The 24,599-nt window shown below is 37.2% G+C and overlaps 1 protein-coding gene across 1 annotated transcript; it reads right to left on the reverse strand.

Annotated features, from left to right (window-relative positions):
- Nucleotides 1-203: 203 nt before the first annotated feature.
- EREG (epiregulin) lies at nucleotides 204-23,281 on the reverse strand. Its single transcript, XM_005555063.4, has 5 exons — nucleotides 23,049-23,281; nucleotides 9,063-9,149; nucleotides 7,485-7,608; nucleotides 6,161-6,310; nucleotides 204-4,229 (listed from the first exon to the last, which is right to left on the reverse strand). Exons 1-5 carry the CDS (start codon nucleotides 23,113-23,115, stop codon nucleotides 4,148-4,150), a joined length of 510 nt encoding a protein of 169 aa, XP_005555120.1. The 5' UTR covers nucleotides 23,116-23,281; the 3' UTR covers nucleotides 204-4,147.
- Between the last annotated feature and the right edge of the window lie 1,318 nt (nucleotides 23,282-24,599).

The following is a 24,599-nucleotide window of genomic DNA, read 5'->3' on the forward strand; positions in this document are numbered from 1 at the left end:
CTCCTTCTATTTCAAGAAATTCTTCACTATGCTGGCTATAAAATGTGATACATTTATAGAATTTTTTCTCAAATGAACACCATTGAGTCTTTGTATCTACACACATTATATCCCTGTCACCGCTTTTAAACCCTTTAATGTATTGTGGGGAAAAAAATGCAAAAGAAAAAAAAAAAAGAATGAAGCTGCATTGTCAACATAGATTTTGAATGCATGATGTTCAATGCATTTTTATTTATTTCAATTGTTTTCAGTTCCCAAGAAAATAAATAAAAATTAATAATATTTTGTAAATTATCTATTTTCTCCTTCAATATCTTAAGGTACACAATTATCAAAGCTGATATTGAACACAAACAAATTGATACAATTCAGTACTCTGATAACATTCATAGTCAAATAAGTTACTTTAAACTGCATGCAATACAACTTTATGTTCCATAGCATCTTTAATACAAAGTGTATACCAAAATGGCTCTCAAACTTAAAAAGTGCAATTACAGAGTGCAAAATAAAAGGAAAATACATTATATTACATTTAACATCTTAAGTTTGAATAACAGATATTTAAATAAAATTATTCTTCTTTAAAACATTAAAATACACACCACAAATACTGTTTGTACAAGTTGTTACTCCCTCTTCTCCCATATGAACAAGAATTTTTTAAAAGAATATATTGAGCATCGAATTAAAAACTTTGTTTTCAAAAGTTTACAGAATAGATATTGGAGCAAAAATTACAAAGTGGGTCAGATACAGGTTTTTAAAAACTGCATTATTGAATTTCAGAAAAGTCAGACACTAGAATCGTAGTGCATAAAAGTTGATTTAATACCTGGTGGTGATTGAATTTAGTCTCAAAGGCTCATAAATAAAAATCTGACTTAAGGCATAGTCATACCAGTATACCAATTCTCCCACCACTTTGACTTTTGGCAGAGAGATTAGAGCAAAAATTATTTAGGAGAACAGTGGAGTTACACTGTATTATGTATGTTTAATAAAATGTCAATTTTAAGGTTAAGGTTAAGGAAATCTCAATTTTAAGGTTAAACCTTGAGTACCAGTTATAGAACTTAATATTCCTGGTTAAAGAGTAGATTAACTGGGTTATTATGTGGCCTTGGTTGAAGACCATGAATTGTGCATTTATGCATTTGTGGTTGCTTTGGTTCTCAATACACTGAATATGCATAGCCCCTTCTAGAAATATATATAGTGAGAAATCTGTAAAATGGGGGAGTTAGACTAAATGTGAACTAAAATTTTTCCACTGTGTACAGGACCCATGAGCTGAGAGCAATCAGTTTTTATGTTTACTCAGCACCATCCTCACTAAAACAATTATTTTTGTATTATTTTCACCCATAGAAAGTAATGTGGGTCATACCTTATTATTTAATATGCATTTACAAAGATCTATTTTAGGGATTAGCTTTTTTAAGCATTCTTAAAGATGAAAAATATGAAAAAGACTTGTTTTTATGAATTGAGATGCTTAAGATAAACTGACAAACCAAGACTGAGATGCTTACAATAAATCTTTTGTAAACGAAATAAATGGATTGCAGCTGATTTATTGAAGAGTCAATAGATTTTCTTTGAAACAGCCAAGATCACTGAAAATAGGCAGACTGTCTTCACATCTAGTAAGTTTAATAAATACAGTTGTACCTTGGTATCCACAGGGGACTGATTCCTAAATCGCCCTCCTGCACATACTAAAATCGGGCACAGATGTTCAAGTCACTTATACAAAATGGCATAGTGTTTGCATATAACCTATTCACATCCTCCTGTATACTTAAATCATCTTTACATTACTTATAATACCTAATGTAAATGCTATGTGCGGTGGCTCACGCCTGTAATCCCAGCACTTTGGGAGGCTGTGGCAGGTGGATCACGAGGTCAGGAGATTGAGACCATCCTGGCCAATATGGTGAAACCCTGTCTCTACTAAGAATATAAAAATTAGCTGGGCGTGGTGGCGTGCACCTGTAGACCCAGCTACTCATGAGGCTGAGGCAGGAGGATCGCTTGAACCCAGGAGGTGGAGGTTGCAGTGAGCCGAGATTGTGCCACTGCACTCCAGCCTGGGTGACAGAGCAAGACTCCATCTCAAAAAAATAATAATAATAAATAAATAAAAATTTTTAAAAAAAGTAAATAGTTGTTATACTGTTTTGGCTTTTTGTTGTATTATTTTTAAAGTATTTTCCATCCTTGGTTGGTTGAATCCACAGATGTGGAACTAACCACAGAGGGCCAACTGTAAGTAGAGTACTTAAAATGTGTTCTTACATACTTTGACTTCAGCTATATTAAACAGGAAACAGAAATAACTTTTTAGATCAATTGATTTTTCTTTTCTCTTGTTTTTAAGTTTTATATAAATGGTTAATAGAGCAACAAATGACTGCAGTTCTATGATCCATTAAGGTCATATATATATATACATATTTGTATATGAATATATATACAATATGTATGTGAATATATGTCTTTACTTGTTTTTGTGTTTATTTTCCTAATAGTAAGGGCAGGGCCAGGACTTTAGATGACTTTAGTCATGTGATCCCTTGCACCAGGGTATATAATGCATGGATACACATGGAGACAAGTCCTGGCATCTGGTGCTCCAGAGGTCAGCCATGGCTTATTATGTCTTCATTGCCCTAGCACATGCCAGGATAAAAGTGGAGGAAGAACAGATCCTCTCTGACCTGGTATGTGATCCAGGGAGACTCTACTCAAAGGTTTAGCATTCGATGAAGCAGCCTCCCATAAAATCCAAAGGTGGTGGCAGCAGTGGCTCCTTATGCAATAGCCCAAAAATACTCCTATTAACTCACTGAGATTTATGGGCTCAGAGTGCAGAAGAAATCTTTGTCTCTTCCAAAAAATAAACAAATGTCAGAAAAATGACCCCTAGTTTTCACCTCAGCCTCCACAGGAAGGTGTGTTTAAGTTTCTACATTTTAAATGCTTTCAATTGAGATTTTCATTTGGAAAAATACACTATGTCAATTTTTAAGTTTTTTCCCATTTCCTATGTCAAGATACAACTTTAAATACATAACTTTACATTCTAGAAGAAGCCATTTACTGAGCTGTTTTAAAGTTAAAACTTTCTTGAATAAAAGACAGCATGTCTTAAGACAACATGTAGAATTATTGTCTTCATATACTTTAAAATAATAGTCCATCAAATTTTGGACTGTGACTTAATGTTAGAATTCAGCAAAGTACCTATAAAAAGAAATATCCTAAAAAGAAGCACAAATTTAGGTTTCAAGTGTGGACTTTTTTCTAATTGTCTATTGAGCAATAATTACCTCACATAAATGTTGTAATATACAAAAAAAGGAATATCATGAAGCTATGAAATGCCCACTACTTAAATGAAATATTACAGAAAATTGTTTTTCAATTCATTTTACATAGGCAGAATCTGGTAGACGGGTGACTAGTACATGTAGGAGTCATGAGCTGGCATAGGGAGCGCTCCACTGCCCCTCATATAACGGTTACAGCTGAGACCTGAGTGAAGACACCATAGAGTCCCCAGAGTTAGCTTGTTTCAAATGTGTAGTGTTTAACACAGGACCTATATTTGCTTTGCCCAAATTCCAATTGCATTACCGTTTTAATATGTGACACCATGGTGCCAACTAACAGATCAAACCCTGGTACAGTCAAACCAATTATCATTGATTTGAGTAGGAAAAAAAATACTTACTAAATCATTTGACTCTATATATAGGCTTACAGAAATCTGTCATTTGCTAACAATTCTTGAGCTATGACCTGGGAATTGCTTACTTCTAAGCACTGTGCACCAGGCATATAAACTTTGAAGCTTTCAATGAAGCATTTAGCTCAGGAAATTACTTTTATAAAAATATCAATTTTCTTTTGATATTAAATATTTTCTGCACATTATACATTAGCAAATAGTCTGTCAACAATAGAACAAAAATAAAAATATTTTTCAAGTATATTAAAATACAGTGTTATTGACCTAACACTTGACCCAACATAAATATTATTAACAAAGTGGGAATATGAATATTAACCAGGCACACTGTTATCCCTGCCATATCCCTGTCAAACTTGTTATCCATAAGTTTGACAGCTCCATTCAGACTTGCGGCAACTCCGGATCCCCTGAGGTAACTCTCTCATATTCCTTCTTTGGTTCTTTACTTTTTCGATTCCTGTACCTGGAAATATTCACAAACGAAACTGTTAGCACTGCAGTTAACAGTAAAGGAAAAAGTGTGTCATATATGGACTGCAAAAGCACATTAGTATAGTGTTTCCAAAATGACAAAGTTGAACAGATTTAGGTTGAACAAGGTTAGAAAAAAAAAAAAAAGAGGGATGAAGAGGTGGTGTGCTGTAGTCAAACAATTTTGGAATGACATGATAAAACACACTTAAAGAGTTTCTCCAAGTCTTTAATGTGATCATGAATATTGTGAAATTCCAAGAGGAGTGTGGCCACATTTAAGTCTTAGTTTTAGGTTTTCTTTTTCTGTCTCTCTTTCTTTCTTTTTCCTTCCTCTCTTCTAAGGAATGAATATTTACAAATCATGCTACATTAATACACTCTGTCCATCACATTGATATAATGCTATCACTAATCAAAATAAAAATAATATTTATCAGGCACTAGTTTGGTGACCTACAGTTTTCTAAGTGTTATATATGCATTATTTATTTTACCTTCACATTTGCTGTTACCATCCTCATCTTACAGATGAAGAAAGTGAAATACAAATGGGTTATATATAACGTGCCCAAGGTCTCATAGCTAGGATTCATAGATTTGTCATAATTGAGAATCTTCTTTCATTTATTAATTAAGCTATTTTCCTAGTATTTTTGAGTTTATTTTGTCCCTATTTTGGAAATGAGACATGTAGCTTTGAGGAAACCACATCATGTCTATGTTTACTGGAAGAATATGAATTAAAAAGAATTTGTTCTTAACTCTGGCATTTGTCAACTATATGAGCTGGGATATGTGAATGAACCTCTCTAAGCCTCAGTGCACCATCTATAAAGGGAAGGATTGTGGTCAAAGATTTTCAGGCATATTTCAGTTTTAATAGTATTTAGTTCTGTCATGGCAACTTATTATGAAGGCATTATTATTTGATGGATACTTAAAATCACATACGGACAAAATAAATTTAATATTATGAAAGTAGCACACTTTCAGACCTTCAAAATTGGAAGTGCGCTACTTTCACAGAAAAATAAAAACTTAAATCCACCTTGAGTAATTTGAACCTGTTTCAAAATATGTTTCATGGAGACATTTTAAAAGGAACTGCTGTTAATTAATCCACGCTGTCCCCATCCTTTGCTCCTAACCCTGAAAAAATCCTGCCAAACTAGACTTTAATGTTCACTTTCTATTTTTTCTGTCTTCGGCTCGTGACAATAATGCACATGAGGATGGGGTACGACTGTTTGGGGGGACTAACACAAACTCTTTTTTAACAACCGTTTTTTGTAATTCTCTAGAAATAGTTCCACCAGTCTGCCTTAAATGGTAAGATAACCCAAGCTTCTGAGGTTACTAATTTACAAGGCTGTTTTTATAAAAGAAAAAATGTGACTTGATGAATTAAATTCAGGTGGTTAACTACAACAGTAGCACCTTTCCTATGATTTACTTTCACATGAAATATTATATTACACACCAAAAGCAGCCACCCTGTAACTAATGTAGGATAAGAATTTCTGTCCATATTTTCTAAAGAAAGGAATTGATACTCTCAATTTGACTTATGTAAGCTCACATAGGTAATAAGTACCAGAGCTGATCATAAAGTTCAATCCAGATGTTCTGCAGCAAAAACATTTTTTTTAAAAAAGAATTTCAAGTTATTTCAGATTCAGGGGTACATGTGCAGGTTTCTTAACAGGGTATATCGTATGATGCCGAGATTTGGGGTACAATTGATCTGATCTCTCAGGTATTGGGCATAATACTTAATAGTTTCTCAACTCTTGTAAGTGTCATTTGTACAGGTTTGATCTTATCTTTCTAATACTTTATCCATATTTTTACCCAGTTTATAGGTCTGCATTATGTAAAAATAATTTATAAAAGCAGAGTATAAAAAACATGCTGACTTACCATCTGCAGAAATAATATGTGGAACCGACAACTATGATAAGAAACAAAATAATAAGAATCACGGTCAAAGCCACATATTCTTTGCTTAAAGGTTGGTGGACGGTTAAATAGAAATGTTCACATCGGACACCAGTATAACCCACTTCACACCTTAAGGAAAATACAGAAGAAAGAAAGATCAGTTATTTAAAAAGGAAATCATGGTTCTGAATTAGTTTTATAAGGACTAATATCACACTGTAATTCAAGAAATCAACAAAATTTGCTAAGGTTGTAAAGAGGATTTCAAAGATTGAGTTAGATCAGTAATGATAAAAGGGCTCCACATAGCTCTTGGGCTAAATTGTGGTATTAAATGATGGTTGTGTTCAGCTGTCATGGTGGCTGACAGTCTGCAGTGGTGTTTTGTAAGTTGTATAGATTTGAGATGCCTTTTGTCTAAATCAGTGGAATCAATTGTTTGTTTGTTTGTTTGTTTGTTTTGAGATGGAGTCTCGCTCTGTCGCCCAGGCTGGATTGCAGTGGCGTGATCTCTCGGCTCACTGCAACCTCTGCCTCCCAGGTTCAAGCATTTCTCCTGTCTCAGCCTCCTGAGTAGTTGGGATTACAGGCATGCACCACCACGCCTGGCTAGTTTTTGTATTTTTAGTAGAGGCGGGGTTTCACCCTGTTGGCCAGGCTGGTCAGGAACTCCTGACCTCAAGTGATCTGCCCGCCTCAGCCTCCCAACGTGCTGGGGTTACAGGGATGAGCCACTGCGCCTGGCCTGGAATCAATTCTTAAAACAATACCTGATACAGAAGTTGAAGGAAAAGACCCAAAGCAGAGAGACACCGTCTTGGCAAGTGTGAGAGGCATCAGAAGCCCACCCTGCACCTCTGACATATGTGTGCAATTTAAAAGCTACTATTTATTACCTAATTTGTAAAAACTCAGAAAAGTTTCTAATATTATATATACTGCATTTAACATCCCATGGAAATATAGGGTAATTTCAATGTATAAAAATAGAAATAAAAAGAGTAAAACTGCATTTGTTTATCACATATTCTCACTTTCAAGTAGGGGCTAAATAATGTGTACACATGGTCATAGAGAGTGGAGTAATAGACTATGGAGACTTCAAAAGGTAGAAGAGTTTTAGGGGGGGTTAAAGGATGAAAAGTTGCCTAATGGGTTCCATGCACACTGTTCGAGGGGTGGGTACTCTAAAAACTCAGACTTCACCACTACTGAATATATCCACTAACGAATCTGCACTTGTACCCCTAAATCTATAAAACAAAATTTTACAAACTGTATTTGTTTATTTCTGACATATTACCTGCAGTAATTTTGACTCATGTCCACCAGGTAGATGCACTGTCCATGCAAACAGTAGCCATTCATGTCAGAGTTACACTTTGTTATTGACACTTGAGCCACACGTGGATTGTCTTCTGTCTGAACTGTAAAAGAAGTGGAAAGTTGAATATATTCTCTAGCCTGTATGGAAGAATTTCTCGCTCTTTCATAACAGTAACCACCGAGCTGCTTCAACAAAACAGGTCAGATGCCAATCAGTCGAGGAGAATTTTGAGAAGTAGGAAGTCACTCTAGTTGTCACACCCCCTAGACCAATCAATAAACACTTGAATACAAAGGAGAATGTCCAACAGACTAAACAAAAGAAGATAACATGCTAGGATTTCATTCTCAGAAGACAACCTTTAAGGGTAGAAAAGGCAAATTTAACACACACGTGTCATTATTCTCCAAGTGGGTGTTATTCACTTCTTCAAGCAAAATGTGTCTAATTTTTCTCAAGCCCCAAAACATTTCTGAAATCTATTACTCCCCAAAGCCGTTGCAAGCTCATACCATTAATTAATTCAAAGGAGCTTAATTCTATAGTGGATTTTTCATCAGTAAGGCTGGCTTTGGTGTATGTTCTCAAGTTGTTGAGGTTACCATTAATGAATTAACCAGTCTCCCAATATCTCTACTGATGAGGCCTGAATCCAAACTAGACAAACCCTGAGTGAGAAAGGCCTGTCAGGCAAATACAACAATGAAAATAGGAGCCTCTGTGTGAAACTCATTTTAGAAAATTTTAGATACCAAAATGTGAAAGATGCTTATAAAATCATTTTTAAAATAGCAACTTGATTGTAATACTCTTGCCCAAATAACCAAAGAAGGAAAAAAAAAAAAAGATGATGGGGGGAGGCTGACTGAACCTCCAGAGACCTGATGGTGAGGGACAAAAGATAAAGTTGTTATGGAAAATATCCTGCTTCCTCAAAATAACTCAGTTATCTTGATTTTGTAGCTAAGACTGAAGATAAAGCTGATCCCCCTTGGACTATTTCTGGAGTCCACAATCCTCGTGGGGAAAAAACTGTATTACTTATCTTTGTATCTCTAAGCCTTAGCACAGTGTTTGGTGCATACTAAGTACTCGATAAATGTTTTCTGAATAAACACTGTGCCTAGAAAGAAACGACCATCATTTGTTCTTCTTACAAAGAGACAGAGAGGGATAGAAAGGGAGATAGAAAACCTACTCTGCACGAAGTTTTCCTGGTTTGCTGTTTTGCCCGGAATCCAGTCAGTGTGGTCTCTGAGAATGTTTTGCAGTAAAGAGCCAGGAGACGACCAAAGGGAATGCAATTTGTTGTTCTTGTTGTTCCCTATCTCTTCACAGTCCAATCTGTGTATATAATTTGTCTGGTCCCTCTCCTACCAGTTATTCCTTTATATAATTTTTTCAGAACATTAGTTTATAAGGTGGTTTAAAAAGTAATATAGCAGCTATTCCTACCCTTTTCTTTTTATTATCACATACGTATGGTCTTTGAGCTTATATTTCTGTTTAAAAATGGGTAGTCTCTTGATGCCACATTGACAAACTTGGGCTTACCTAAAGCTGTGCAGTTATCACTGGACTCTCCTGGGATACATGATGGAATCACAGTTGTACTGAGGACTGCCTGTAGAAGATGGAAACCTATTTATGAAGAAAAATCAAATATATAATTAATGTGTTAAGGAAAGAAATCTTGATCAAATTTCTACATAACTGCAGTACTTACAGAGTTTTGTTTCATGGATTTGGTCCATCAAAACCGTAAAACAAAATTATTCATGGAAACAGGCATATAACAGAAAATACAAACACCCCCAGCTAGTCTGTGGAAGGATAAAAGCCTTGGCATTACATTCATGGTTACAGATTTGACCTGCTCTAAATATTTCACAACAACATTTTCAAAGATTTGATTTTGAAGTTTTATTTCCTAAGACACACATCAGTTGGAGAATTTCCACTATTTTATTCCATCATGGGCTCCAAATTAGACCCCATCACAAAAAAAAAAAAAAAAAAAGGTTCTAAATAAAAAATCAGTTTCCACTTATGGTAACAAGAAACTCAACCTAAGAAACATTCTTATTGATTTATGTACCTAAGTTACTCTTTGCATTGCATTACACATGAATATAGATTTTAATTAACACAATGCAAGCTAAGTAAAATCAGAATATATATTGTCTAATATGAGGAGGAACAGGCATACCAAATGAACCATACTGAGCCCTAGAATCCAGTTTCTGTCAGCATAGGAAGAGTTTGAATCAGCTGTTTCATCATGTGTATTCAGTGAAAAAATAAAATGTTGGAACATAGATATCAGAATGACTCAAGTAGTTTCTGAATTGTATAGGAAGCATCATAAGAAGAACCCTGTTAATTGTACACATGTTTACTTAAGAGCTTTTAGCTGCTTCTGTTTAAGCTTTAGGTATTTGCATTTCAAACACCCTTTCCAATTTATCTGAGTAACTGTCATATAGTAAATACTAATGTGGTAGTAGTAGTAGTAGCAGCAGCAATTAAGCTCCACTAAATTAATTAATGGCTTCAGCTTGCAATTGCTTTGGGGAATAACGAATTTCAGAACTGAGATTTGAAAATAATTAGACATATTTTGTTTGAAGAAGTGAATAATACCTACTGTGGGGGATAATGGACATGTGTGTTAAGCTTGCTTTTTCTATACCCTAAAGGTGGTCTTTTGAGAAAAAATACCTCCCATGTTATTTTGTTTAGTCCGCTGGACATTTTCGTTTATATTCAGGTGTTCATTGGCCTAGGGTGCGTGATAAATAGAATGACTTCCTACTCCTGAAAATTCCCCTTGACTGATTGGCAGCTAGGTAAAGGTAATCTGGGTAAAATCAGAATATATCCTATCTAATATGAGAAGAAATAGGCGTGCCAGATGAACCACATTGAGAATCCAGTTTCTGTAAGCACAGGAAGAGTTTGAATCAACCTGTTTCGTTGAAGTAGCTAAGTAAGTGGTAACTGTTATGAAATGATGATTAATGCCTTCATAAAGGCAACAAAATATATTCGACTTTCCACTCCTTTCACAGTTCAGACAGAGGACCATCCATCTCTTGAACAGGTACTATGTACCAGTAATATGGTTTGGCTCTGTGTCCCCACCCAAATCTCATCTCCAATTTCAATCCCCATGTGTTGAGAGAGGGATCTGTAGGGAGGGAGGTGATTGAATCAATGGGGGTGGTTTCCTGCATGCTGTTCTCATGATAGTGAGTGAGTTCTCATGAGATCTGATGGTTTTAAAAGTGTTTGGAAGTTCCTCCGTCTCCCCTCTCTCTCCTGCCGCCTTGTGAAAAAGGTGCTTGCTTCCCCTTCGCCTTCGGCCATGATTGTACGTTTCCTGAGACTTCCCCAGCCATACAGAACTGTGAGTCAATTAAAGTTCTTTCCTTTATAAATTACCCAGTCTCAGGGAAGTTCTTTAAAGTACTGTGAAAACAAACTAATACAACAAGGTATGGTCGTATTCACCTTATCTCTATTATACTCTTTAGTCCTCTCAGTGCCAATTCGAGGAAGATACTATTATTATCCCCATTAGAGAAAACTAAGGCATATACAGTTTAAGTAACTTTTCCCAAGGATACATATTGTTAAATGGGCCACTTTATAGAATTTGGAACTAGGCAATAATACTAGAGTATAATGGACATCACAGAGAATAAATTATGGTAGCTGTAATTGAAGTAGAGTATTTAACCCAACATAGAGACCACAAAGTATGGTGGAAGGCAGCCTTGTGAGGAAAACTTGAGCTACGTGATCTTGAAAAAGTTAATTTACTTTTCTGCAGTCTTGTGAGGAAAACTTGAGCTACGTGATCTTGAAAACATTAAAAAGAGTTTAATATTTATCTAAGTTTTCCTATCTTATAGATTTTGGGGAAGAATACAGTGAAATAAACTAATTTTTTGTTGTTGTTTTTTTCCTGAAATGGCTGACATATCCCTAAATATTTGTTTCTTGACTCTCAACTTCTAGCCCCTGGTATTAGCAGTGTATGCGGACAGTGCCCTCTACTGGTTTATAACAAGTTTGTACAGCTCTGCAATTTGGTACTGTAAAGAAAAATTTAATTCATGTAATACAGGAATTTTATTTTTTCTCAGTTAGAGAAGGCTTGTATCTGTTAAGCCGATTGTATATTTTTGGGTTCTGAAAACTAAATTACACATCGGCATCAGCATCATAATGTGTAACTTCATATATCAAATTTCACACTTAATTCTGTGAAGTAGTTATTAGTCTCAAATACCCTCAGTGTATTTAAATTAAATATCTTGTCTAAGATCACTTATGACCACCGAAGAGAAGAGTTACGAATTTATCTTTTGACATCAAATTTCCTATTCTTCAATGATTTGAAAATTCTGTTGTTTTTAAAGATTCAGAATTATCCCCTCCGGACTCCATGCTTTTCTACAATATACACGCTGCTTCAATTGCTCTTATGGAACCACACAAAAATATATTTTTATTGAATGACAAAGAAATAGCTAAAGCTTAGATTTCATTATCAGTTGAACCAAGCTGAAAAGTATTTCACTAAGCTTTTTATCGAGGATAAGCTAGATTCTCATTCAAGTCCATTTTATTTTAAATCCCAATAATAATTTCACCATACTTTCACTACCGAAGAATTAAATCCTTTAACTAACACAGTTTCCTCAATACAAATTGGAGCTTTAGTTGCACGTGCTTACATCCTTAACATTCCTGTTCCTACGTATTTCTTCAACTGAGGAAAGTTTTGGAGGAGACATTACTAATTCTCCTTCTAGGAAACTGCTAGCCAGGGAGAAAAAAATGCACATTTGAAGCTAGTTTCTCTAACCTTTGCATAAACTAAAGCCTATCGTTTTCTGCTTGGAATTGCCTCCAATTGCAACCTGCAACTATTATAGAATCCAACTTACTTTGGAGTGTTGCTGTTAGTCTTCTTTTTTTAAGGTTTTTAGTAGTTGTTAGTTTTTCCACTGCTGGAAACTTTGTTCCAGTTGTTCAGGCCACAGGTGAAATATTTGTCTTTCTTAATTAAAGAATGTTCAGCTCAGGGTGTGCCTCCACAAAAACTGGGCTTTCCTTACTTGTGACGCTCCCTTGGACACAGTCCATTGCTCAGGATAGTTTCTGTGAGACTTGCTGCATTAATCCTACAGCAGGATATTTTACAGGTGGAATCGTATACAATTTTAAATGTTCCTTTCAAATTAAAGTGTATAAATGCCATTCCATCATGGATGGATGTGGCCAATAAAACAGCAAAATTAATTCTAAGTCATGTCCATCTGCACAGCACTATTGCTTTAAAACAGTAGTTCTCAAATGTTCCTGCAATAGGCCTCTGCTCCCAAACACTTGCAAACTAGGGTAGAAGAGTGAATGTGATACAATGAATACAAAATCTATCTCCAGAGAAATGCTATATCCACTATACGGTTACCCTTAAGAATCGCTAGTCATTATTTTAATGAGTCATACAGGGAGGGAATAAATGCTAAAGTCATATGCATATATTTCCTTAATGTCAGGTTTTTCATGACCTTAGTGTTGTTTGAACATAATTTCTGTATGATTGGACCTCAAATATTATATTTGGCTTTTTCATTCTTGACAGTAGATTCTTGCTAAGCAAATAATTCACTATAATACTAAAGATTTTAGATAGTGTCTGTGTCAAAAAAACAGATCTGGTGGCATTTCTGGTCTGGTGGCATTGGTAACTAAGATACAGAGGAATTTCTTGCCAGGTGATGTAACACAGATGATCTGTAAACTCAAAATTGGCAGTTGGCGCTTCTTTTACAGTACAGCTACAAAAATGGGAATGCATTCAGAGGTCATTATTTCTATCAAATTTCCAAATGGGTTTTAGGAATGTGAACCTCACCTATATATCTCTCTACCTTCATTTTTCAGGTTATGTTTCAGTGAAATTTCAGATGTGCCAGCAGGAAGTGGTGCCAGTGACTCAGAGGATACAAATCGCCTCTTCCCTGTGAGTCAGGGCCAAGCCTACACCCTTACACAATATTGGGGGCCACACGTGGGAGAGGTTGAGTGCCATCACAGGAATGGCAATAGCAGTAAATGTCGTGGGCCCTGGAGCACTACGAAGTGGTTGCCCAACAGTCAGACAAAATGCCAGATGTAGAAAATGCACTTCCTATTGCATATGGTTTCTTTTGACCTTGCTTCCTTTTTATTTATATTTACTTTGTTTTTCGAGGCTGTTGCTCATTTGCCCAGACTGGAGTGCAGTGGTGCCATCACAGCTCACTGAAGCCTTGAACTCCTGGGCTCAAGCAATCCTCCCATGTTGGCCTCTAAAAATGCTAAGATTACAGGCTTGAGCCACTGTGCCTGGATTGACCTTGCTTCCTAAGGACCACATTGAGGGCTCATCCAGAAGGAGGCCAGTATAGAAGAGGCTAGGATTTGGTGACTGGATGATCAAAGCCAAGTCAGCAAAATCAGTTGCAAATCTTAGGGTGAAATGACTTTTCTGGAAAACAATCAAGAAAATTAAAATGATCCAAATTAAAATCAGATAAGTTACAGAATAAAAGAAATGCATCTCATTTTCCCAGTTTAACCTTTTAGGCTATTTAGACCAGAAAAGCAAACTTGTGCTAGGTCGTAGCATTTGTCCAGCCCAAACACATAGCAAAATCCGCTTTGTTCACACTTTTGCTGTGATCACATGCCAGCCTGCTCAGACTGTTCATTTTCTACCATCTTCCATGGCAGTCTGTGATTTTAGAATTTGTCTATAACATAACAGGCTTGTTGGGTCTTGTGTGCTTTTAAGGAGTGAATATGCCTTCGCTGTTTCTGGATGTGTTTTTGTTTTAAAGTAAATTCCACTATTTGATAAGCTCTTGCTTCACCTTGGTCAAAATAACTCTAAAACTCATTATCACATCAGATACTGAAAAGACTTACTGTCAGCACCTTCTAGTTTTCAGAGAGTATATATATATACACACACATATATACACATATATACACACATATATATAAATCTATAGAAAACTAACCTTGCCTTCTGCCAGTAATAATTCTATTCCTATATATTTTTAATGTTTGCTTTGTAACTACACTTCATTAAGACCTAAGTGTAAAAACTGTTTATAGCAATTTGAGATAAAACATATGAAACCCAAGGTTAATATAACAGGTTAAAAATAAGTAATTATTTTAATTTTGAGTTTTGAAAAATAGCCATAGAATCTTCCTTGTCAAGTAGCAAAAATATTAATATGCCATGTGTTTCTAGTCATAAGCATTAAGTTATACTCTCCAATTTAGGTAGTCATTTCTAAATCATACTTCAAATGCTAATATATTTCACTTACATATTATCATATAATACTATACTTAAAGCTAGTCAAATAAAGAATCAGTGAGTCAAAATATAAGGGAATTATCTATTTTACCCTAAATATGAATTTAAAGATGTATATCTTGTTCATAATGGAAGTATTTCCAGAATGCAGGAGAATACATACCAACCCTTGTGTAAAGAGTACAACCCAGCACTTTGGGAGGCCAAGGCTGGTAGATCACGAGGTCAAGAGATCGAGACCACCCTGGCCAACATGGTGAAACCAAAATACAAAAAAAAAAAAAAGTTAGCCAGTCATGGTGGTGGGCGCCTGTAGTCCCAGCTAGTCAGGAGGCTGAGGCAGGAGAAGGACATGAACCCGGGAAGCAGAGGTTGCAGTGAGCTGAGATCGCACCACTGCACTCCAGCCTGGCAACAGAGTGAGACTCTGTTTCAAAAAAAAAAAAAAAGTCAATTCAAATTATCTGAGTGTTTTGAATTTTGTGACTAAAATCTCTAAAGGTGGGACTTGCATCCCCTAAAAGCCAAACCTTCATATATAGAGTATTATTTCAAATTTTCTGTTGGAAACATATTTTTTTCCTCAAGACAATCTTACATAAGAAGAGCTTTTTTATAACCTTTCTACCTTGACTCCCTTCCATCTGGCTTCTCGCTTCTACTCCTACAAATCCAATTTAAATTATTCTTACATTATTACTCCAAAAGAAAAATCTCTAAAGGAGCAACAGTTTGGACTATAAGTGTCTGCAATTTGCCTTATTTTCATTATGGCCACATTGTAGCATGAAGCTTGGATATTTAATGGCATTTTGAGAAACATATTGACTACATTGTTTTCTCTGTAGATGCCTATGGCCAAACATGAATCTGCAAGGATAAAGTTTTAACCAGTGAGCACACACAAAAAAAGAGAAAGGGAATACATTAAAGATGATTTCAAAAGACTCGAAGTTAATTACTTTTTATTCAGAGAACCGACATAATACAACTCACACACTGAAGGCTGCTGAGGAATTCTACTTTCAGATCGTATAGTTTATGAAAATATAGTTTGAGTTGACATTGGTGACCTTGACTTCAGTGAGAGCCACGTATGCCTCCATAGCATGATGGCCGGGTGGGATGGGCTTAGTTACAATCCAGTAATCAAAAAGGAGGGCAGCTTACCATCCTTGCTTTTAGTAACTACATTTGTCAAATAATATTTACTCAATAAATACATATTGAGAATTGTCTACATGCAAGATATTGAACAAAATACTGGAAAGAAAATTGATACAAAAGACATTGTTCTTGCCCTAAATAGACTGAAAGGAGTTGGACCCCTAAGGGTGGTAAGGAAAGGAGAGAATTTATAGATGATGCCAAGTTTCTTGTCAGAAAAAAAAAAAAAGAAAAACAGAGAATGCTACCATTAAAAAAGGAGGAGACATAGGTAGGACAGCAGACTTTTGGTGGCGTTTGGACATGAAGGCACGAAGGGAGTGAACACATTTGAATTTAATGTTTATCTGTAGGTGTTGCCTATTTATATTTCTGTGTTGTTGGGAAGAAATAAGAATGTATTTGGAGATTAGGAGAAGTCTATTTGAAAGTCAAATGAGGAGATACTACCTTTAAAGGAATGGAAGTCATTTAAATGTTCTAAGGAAAATAGTATAGAATGGAAAATAACAGACCTTTGAGAAACAGGTAGTAGAGAGCAGATAGAAGTGGCCAAGAAAAGAGAAAAAGAAATTAGAGAAAAGAGAAAATTAAGTGTGCTGAGAGCTAAGAGAGTAGAGCTGTAAAAGGAGGTAGAGGATGGTTATCAAAGGAATAATCAGAGAACGTATTCATGATTCCATTGTAAATAAGACTCATCATTATTAGATGTGAATGGTGCTAAAATCAGCAATAAATATTGCCAAGCTGATTTTTTAAACCTGAGAATGGGCTTTATATTTGTATCCAGATTATCATTAAAATTAATTATGTCTTGGTAACTCAAGCACTAATTGTCCAAACTGTGAATTATGGGTGGCAATGTGTAACAGCAATAAAAAAAAAAAAAAAGTACATTTTATGTTGTCGGTTCTCAACCGGGAGCAAAATTGCCAACCAGGGTTGGCAAAATTGTATCCCTGGTTGGCAAAATTGCTCCTGGGAACCATTGCCACCATATGGTAATGTCTGGAGACTATGTTGGTTGTCACAACTAGGGGATGCTACTGACATCTAGTGGGTAGAGACCAGGGTTGCTGCTAAACACCCTGCAATACATAGGACAGCGCCCCCGCAACAAAGAATTATTTAGTCCCTAATGTCAACTGAGACAAGGTTGAAAAACCCTGCATTAGTCTCATGAGAAATGGAATCCAGTTCTAGCTCACATACTTACTTTGTTTCCCTGCAACTGAGTTTCCTTATCTCTGAAAACGAGAGAACAAGGAGTGAGGTGGAGTAGAGGGTGAAATGAAGTTCGGATTAGATTTCTCTAAGGTTTCTTTAATTTCTAAAACAATGCTTCTCTTTCTGCCACTGGGAGTCAATCACTGCCACTTTATTCAGTCATATCATGGCTCGGTAACCCCTCTCTCTCTCTCTCTCTCTCTCCCCCTCTCTCTCTCACACACACACACACACACACACACACAGACACACACACACACACTTGAATATCTTCAGTTAATACAGACTATAAAAAGAGATAAAAATGTGAAAGAGAGGGAAGAAAACTTATTAGACTTCATCAGAAACGTTTTTAAAGTACAGCTAATTGAGTCTATAACATAGTGGTGATAACTCCGAATAAAGTATCAATGCAATTATCCATCTAACAAACATTTATTGTGTTTATTATAAGCCTATCACAATAGAAATGATAAAAGATGACTATAGCACCATCAAGGAGGGACAGAGTTATACACTAATAGTGTGGCATGTGGTGTGACAGGATCATAGGACAAAAGGAATGGGAAAGGGGCAATGGAGGAGGGTCAGGGCTTATCAGAGAAGTGCCTAAGGAAGTGACTCCTTTTCCAATCTTAAAGAATGAGTACTTTCACCAAAAGTAAAGAGTGACTTGAAGGCATCGATAGTAAAGGGTACAGCATATTCAAACCTAAAGCCTTACATGCTGTGTAACTTCTGTTTCCTTATTTGTAAAACGGGAACAATAATAACTTTCTGGGCTAAAAAGGCATCCTAAGAACTAAGGCTTTTTATTGTAAGAACTAAGGCTTTTTATTGTAAGAAACCATTTTGATGATGACAGCATTAATTTTAAAAGTGCTTTCTATGAATTAATATAAAAGTGCTGTCTATGAATTCATGTATCATCTTATCCAATAAATCTACGTACAAGGTTATTGCAGATAACCCTTTTTCTGGGAAGAGAAAACTGAGGCTCAGAGATAAATCACTCTTTCTGAAAGTATGAAATAAAAAAAATGGCACATGAAATCTGTGTTTTATACACTATACACTATGCCTCTTAATTTAAAACTATACAATTTACATACATAAAGATGCGTGTGTGTGTGCACACATCAATCACTTTCATGCCTCAAATTTAAAATAGAGGATTTTTAACCTAAGAGATTAAGGTTCAACATTTTTCTTTCTGAATGTTACATATATCTCCATGGAATACATCCATATATCTATGGAATACTACTCAGCCATTAAAAGGAATGAAATAATGTCTTTTGCAGCAAATTGGATGGAGCTAGAGGTCATTATTCCAAGTGAAGTAACACAGGAGTGGAAAACCAAAAACCGTATGTTCTCACTTATACATAGGAGGTAAACAATGAGTACACAAAGGCATACAGAGTGATATAATGGACTTTAGAGACTCAGAAGGGGAAGGGTGGGAGGTGGGCTAGGGATTAAAAAAAATACACATTAGGTACAATGTACACGACTCAGGTGATAGGTGCACTAAAATCTCAGAATTCACCACTGTATAATTCACCCATGTAAAATAAAACCACTTGTACTCCAAATGCTATTGAAATTTTTTTAAAAAGAGATGTAGGATAAACATGTATATTAAGAATCTTATGAGATATATTTAAAAATCCATTTTTTTCTGGACAATTATCAAATCATCATATAAATAGTATCTTAGTAAGTTAAATCATTACTTTAACCTAGAAGGCCACTCAACCTTTATGTGCCCTATAACTAAACACCTGATCTTACGTAAACTGCATCTCCAGAGGACACTGAGTATGTCGCATTACTTCATTTTTCCAAAGGTTCCAGAATTGCCATGTCAAGGCAATGGCTGTCAGACTACTCCTCCCTGAGGATCTTTTCTATTACACCATTGGGAAGCGTTCTCATTGTCTCCCAATGGAATGTTCCCAGTAGCAGTCACAGCCATATTAATTAGATGATTTGTATAGGCCTACACTCAAAGTAAAGACTGACAGATGAGGAAACCCCGCCTTAATTTACATTCTCTTTGAAGAGGATTTCTTACTTGACATTTGCATCTTTCACGTGAACATTAACCAGGAAATGGGAGAATCTTTTGCAAAAGTAGACAGAAAACATTCAAATTCAGTTTCTCCAAAGTGACTATATGAGTATTGTTATTTTTTTAAAACCAAGAAAATACATTTATGTTCTCACAGTTAACCGGAATGGGCTATAGATTCCAAGTTGATCCCTTATCGATGCTATATTCAATTCACAATAATATACAAAGAATACAAGGAATAAAAACAGACATAAGTTACCCTCTTTATTGCTTTACTTAATGTAAATCTTGGAAAATATAAAAATAAGGACCCCAGTCAACTGACTTCAATGACTGCTTTATAATAAAAATCATATCTTAGGAACTGTGTTGATTAAAAATTATGAGCATTAAGTAAAAATTCAACATATTTTAGCACAGCTTAAGAGAATAGTCACGTTTTATTTGCCTTATTTTGCACAGAGTCAGAAATCCCATTTGTACATGTGCTGTGCGTACGAGAGGGTCTGAGCCCTGGAGCAGCCGCAGGCTGCTCTGGAATTTCTCCATTAGAATCTGCTATGTTTATTATGCTCCTGCTAGCCCTGAGTCTCACTGGCTCTTTCCTCATTATCACAGAGGGACCTGGCCATTTACTATCTCTGAGTCTTTGTAAAGTACTTGAGTTCACTGGGCTAATCAGATCTACCTCACGCAGTTATTTTAAGAAGTAAAGGTAATGATGTGTTTAAAGTACCTAATACACAACATGGCTGCCACCCAGTAGGCATTTAGTAACTGTTAGTTCTCTTCCTCAACTCCTGGATTAGGGTCCTAGTGCTGAATCAGACACCAAAATTACCCAAGCTGCTCACATGGCAAGACTATGAAGAAGGTAGCGAGGGTACCTGGTCAAAATCCAGACAGGAAAGGCCTGTCATCATGTTTTCGAACAAGATTTGTCATCTCAGATTGTGCCAAGACTCAGGTAACTCATAAATTCTCAGGGTCAACAGAAATGATCAAAGACAAGCCTATTGTCTCATTGAGATTTATGCTTCTCATATTTTCAAAAAAGAATATTTCTTCTGCTTACTTCTCTCTCATTGATGAAGCAGGACTAAATTGTCTTGGGGATGTCATTCAGGAACATATTCAAAAACCCATGTGGGCAATGAAAGAAATGTTTGATGTAAAATAGAAAGCCCCTGAACATAACTGCAGAATTCAACATAAAAATTTCTCCTCCTCTCTTTAGAAAAATCACAAGATTAAAAAAGACAATTCTGCTCTAAAATTATAGATTATTTAGAAAAATGTTACCCAGTATTTCAACTATTTTACTTAATGTTCAGTAGGCCAAACATGCTGGCAAGCCCAAGTGTGAACTCTCTCACTTTGTCACTACTTTTCCATGGGAACTTGGGTCACAGTTCCCCAATTTATAAAACAAGAACATCAGGCCGGGCGCAGTGGCTCAAGCCTGTAATCCCAGCACTTTGGGAGGCCGAGACGGGTGGATCACGAGGTCAGGAGATCGAGACCATCCTGGTTAACACGGTGAAACCCCGTCTCTACTAAAAAATACAAAAAACTAGCCGGGCGCGGTGGCGGGCGCCTGTAGTCCCAGCTACTCGGGAGGCTGAGGCAGGAGAATGGCGTGAACCCGGGAGGCGGAGCTTGCAGTGAGCTGAGATCCGGCCACTGCACTCCAGCCTGGGTGACAGAGCAAGACTCCGTCTCAAAAAAAAAACAAAAAACAAACAAACAAACAAAAAAAAACAAGAACATCAATATCAAATACATATAAAATGTAAAAACCACCAAATGATTGTGAGTGGCAATTTACATCTGCATGTGTTAAGGGTGGCGGCTGGAATTTTATTCCCTAGTCATAACTACATATAAATTCTACATAAAGCAGTTATAATATGTATGCTAAAATTTAAAATAAATGTCTGTCTCTTTTTCTGGGGGGAGGAGGACAGGATTTGGGAAAAGAATTTTTAAGAAATCTTTTGTTTGGGGAAAAGAAGGCAATTTCAGAAATAACATGTGGTCTTGCCAAAATAAGGCTATGGGCTCTGCATGACTGAATAGAGTTTAGAGATATAACACAGAACTTGAAACAGGAACTTTCCTAGTGGCAGAGAAATATCCAAACAAACTGGGAAAACAGAAACTGACCTAACTCATTTGGAAATGGGCTTGGCAGCTGACGAAATAGATGAACTATAATTAAGTAATGCAATAAAGGAGGTAAGCACTTTCATGACAACAAAAACACACACAACACACACACTAGGTAGTAACCAGGTTATTCACAGGCTCTTGCTGTCTCAAATTACAATATTCAGTAAAACACCCCGAACAGACATGTGCGTTGTTCTGATGCAACCTTACATGTGGGGAAAATAATAAGTGCTAAGTTCTTCTGACCTCGAGGTTAATTTCTAACTCTAGGAAGACTGTCACCTTTCTAATTTAATTATTTTCAAAACAAAGACAGCAAAGCCACATTGTTTACTGAGAATCTTCTAGCAAGTCTTTCTTAGCTCAGTTTTGGCAGAAATCGCATATCTAGTTTCCACTTGTGTTCCTGGACTTAGACTTGTAAGTTTCAACTATGCATAATATGCATTTCATTACATCTCTCAACCCCTGAGATAAAGTGTGTCAAAATAATAATTTAACAGTCACATCCTTCACAGGTAGAGTCAGAGTGTCTGGGGAATTAGCCTCATTCCAACTTCAGGGAGAATATGAGACTGGTGGTAACTTTTATTTTCTTATTAAGATATTCATATACGACTTCAAACTCTCAAATTCCTTGAACTGAAGTTTAAGGAATTAGAAATAAGTAAATTTTTTTTAATAGAAAGGCTATTTAGGAAATATTTCCCCTTGAACTAAATCATCTCAAATAGGAAGACTGGCATTAAAATACCCTCAGCCATCACAGGCTACGGGGTGCAATTAGCAGCAAGTGCAGAGCGCTTGCTCCAGAGGCTGCTTGGGAGGCTGCAGGGGAAAACCGAAGCAGCAGGTGTAGGGGCGAAGGGCGGTGGGAAGCGCCAGGACCTGCCCAGGGCCCTTCTGTTCCAGGTACTCTCGACCAGCGTTTTATTTCTCGCGTCTGGAGCTCAGCCAACTGGCACTGGCGCACACCAGCTCCTCCGGGAAAGCTAAACCAGGCTAGGTTTTAGAAAACTGAGTGCAAGACAGAGGAGGAAAAGCTTTCCCCCGCCCCCACCGGCCCCGCAAAAAAAAAAAAAAAAAAAAAAAAAAGTCTTACGCCAGTTTCTATTCTCCACTCTCCAACAAAAAGGAGCAAGACATGAAATGTTAACAGTGCTTTCCAGGGCTTTAGATTTCTAGGACTGGCAACTTTTCAAAAGAAAAAAAAAAGTTTTTTTCAACAACTTTTTATTTTGCTTAATAAGGAGGTATTTCAATCCATGCATAACATATATGCCATTAACTAATTCACCAATAAAAGGCATTTTAACATCGATTCCCAGTCCCCACCCCCAATCCCACCATAGGGAAAGACAGACTCACAAAACAAGACATAATTTTAAATAGAGCACACTTGAACCTGGAGACAACTCCGTACTTGTCGAATGACAAATGCACGGGAGCCTTCCTTATTTGTCTCCTCTTTGGGGCGGCCGGAAGCCAGAGGGGGAGAACTTACCCAGGCAGAGCAGCAGCGCAGGGACCCTTCCGGCAGAGAGCATCTCCATCCTCCTCCCCGCGGGCATCGACGACAGGCGCGGGCGCTGGGGCTGGGCGGAGGGCGGCTGCGGGGAGCGCACGGGCAGGGCAGGAGCAGACCGGCTCGCTGCAGGGGCTGGAGCGCGGCTGACAGCCTAGAAGGGGCCACACGTTGGCCGTGTCCCTCTGACACTGGAAATATCAGGCAAGTGAGCTCAACTGTCCAGTGCTGCGAACTTTATACTAGGGAACCCCTCCCGGGCCCTAACGGGGTGAGGTCAAGAGTGCCCGGAGTTTCATAATTGGCCCGAGGGAGGAGTGACAGGAGGACTATCCGGAAGTCATCCTCCCTCCCTGGAGCACCTGAGAGTAGTGGTTGAGGAATGAAAAAATGTCCTTCCGATTGGTCGGGGACTACTCCCGAAACTTTTCCATCTCCCTCCCGGAGGTGGGGAGCGTGGACCAGATGGGTTGGTTTGCTTTGTGGGGTCACCTGCCCTGTAGTGGGTGGTTTTGGTTGCTCAGGGTGACGGACACAACTTGAATCAGTCCTTTAGCCAAGGCTGGCGTTCCCCGTACATGCCTTTGGAGAGCTGTGTGTGTGACTTACTAACCTCAGTCACGAAAACTCCGGTACTTGAAGTCGGTCAGTGATTCAGGCGCCCTCCTTGCATTTAAATGCCACCGCCCAGAAAAGCCTTTCCCATCTGCGCCTTCCTTCTGACACCCCTGTTTCTAATGTGGCTCAGGCATTTATCACCTCAAAGTCTAGTCATTGTGAAGAAAACTCCTGTTATTTTTTTCCTTCTGTCATATTTGCCATTTATCAGGCTACTGCTTATGATATGACTTCCTCCTAAATAGTGCCTTAATCCTGTCGCTCCCCTGTACAAAACTTTTCAATGACTTCCCATTGCTTTTTGGACAAGGCCTGCCACAAATGTGAAGCCCATCAGTCTTTTCAACCTCAGCTCCCACTATTTCCCCAGGCAAATTGCCTGACCCCAGCCAGGCTGGAAAACTCTTTAAGCCTTCCTCACTCCCACTTTCCTGCCTATGTTGATGGAGTTGTACTTTGAGGGAATGGCTACTTTTTAAGGGAATTAGTCAAATCCTGCTCAAATTCATGGTTCTCCTCAAGGACCTGGGCTTCTTAGGCTTACGGATCTCTTTTCATTGTGATCTCTTATCTTTTGTGGTTTATCTTCTCCCTAGCCTCGTAGAATTCTAGACCCGGTACTTTACACCTGGGGAAGCTACTTTGTATTACTTAACTTTTTTGTTTGTAAGTCCTATGTTCAGCTCTGTACTGTGTAAATTGTCTTCCTTTTCACTGCACTCCTCTATAGGACCTAAGAACTGTGAGTCAATTCAGCAGTACTCATTTGCATGTAAATATACATATTTGAATAGAAAATGGAATCTAATGGATGTTAACTCCTTATCTTTTTATTTCTACTTTTTAAAAAATTATTATTACTATTCCTTTTTTTTTCTGGCTTTTTTCTCTCTTACTCTAAGGCCCTTTAAT

Source organism: Macaca fascicularis, chromosome 5 (assembly GCF_037993035.2).
Source record: "Macaca fascicularis isolate 582-1 chromosome 5, T2T-MFA8v1.1".
Classification (NCBI taxonomy): domain Eukaryota; kingdom Metazoa; phylum Chordata; class Mammalia; order Primates; family Cercopithecidae; genus Macaca; species Macaca fascicularis.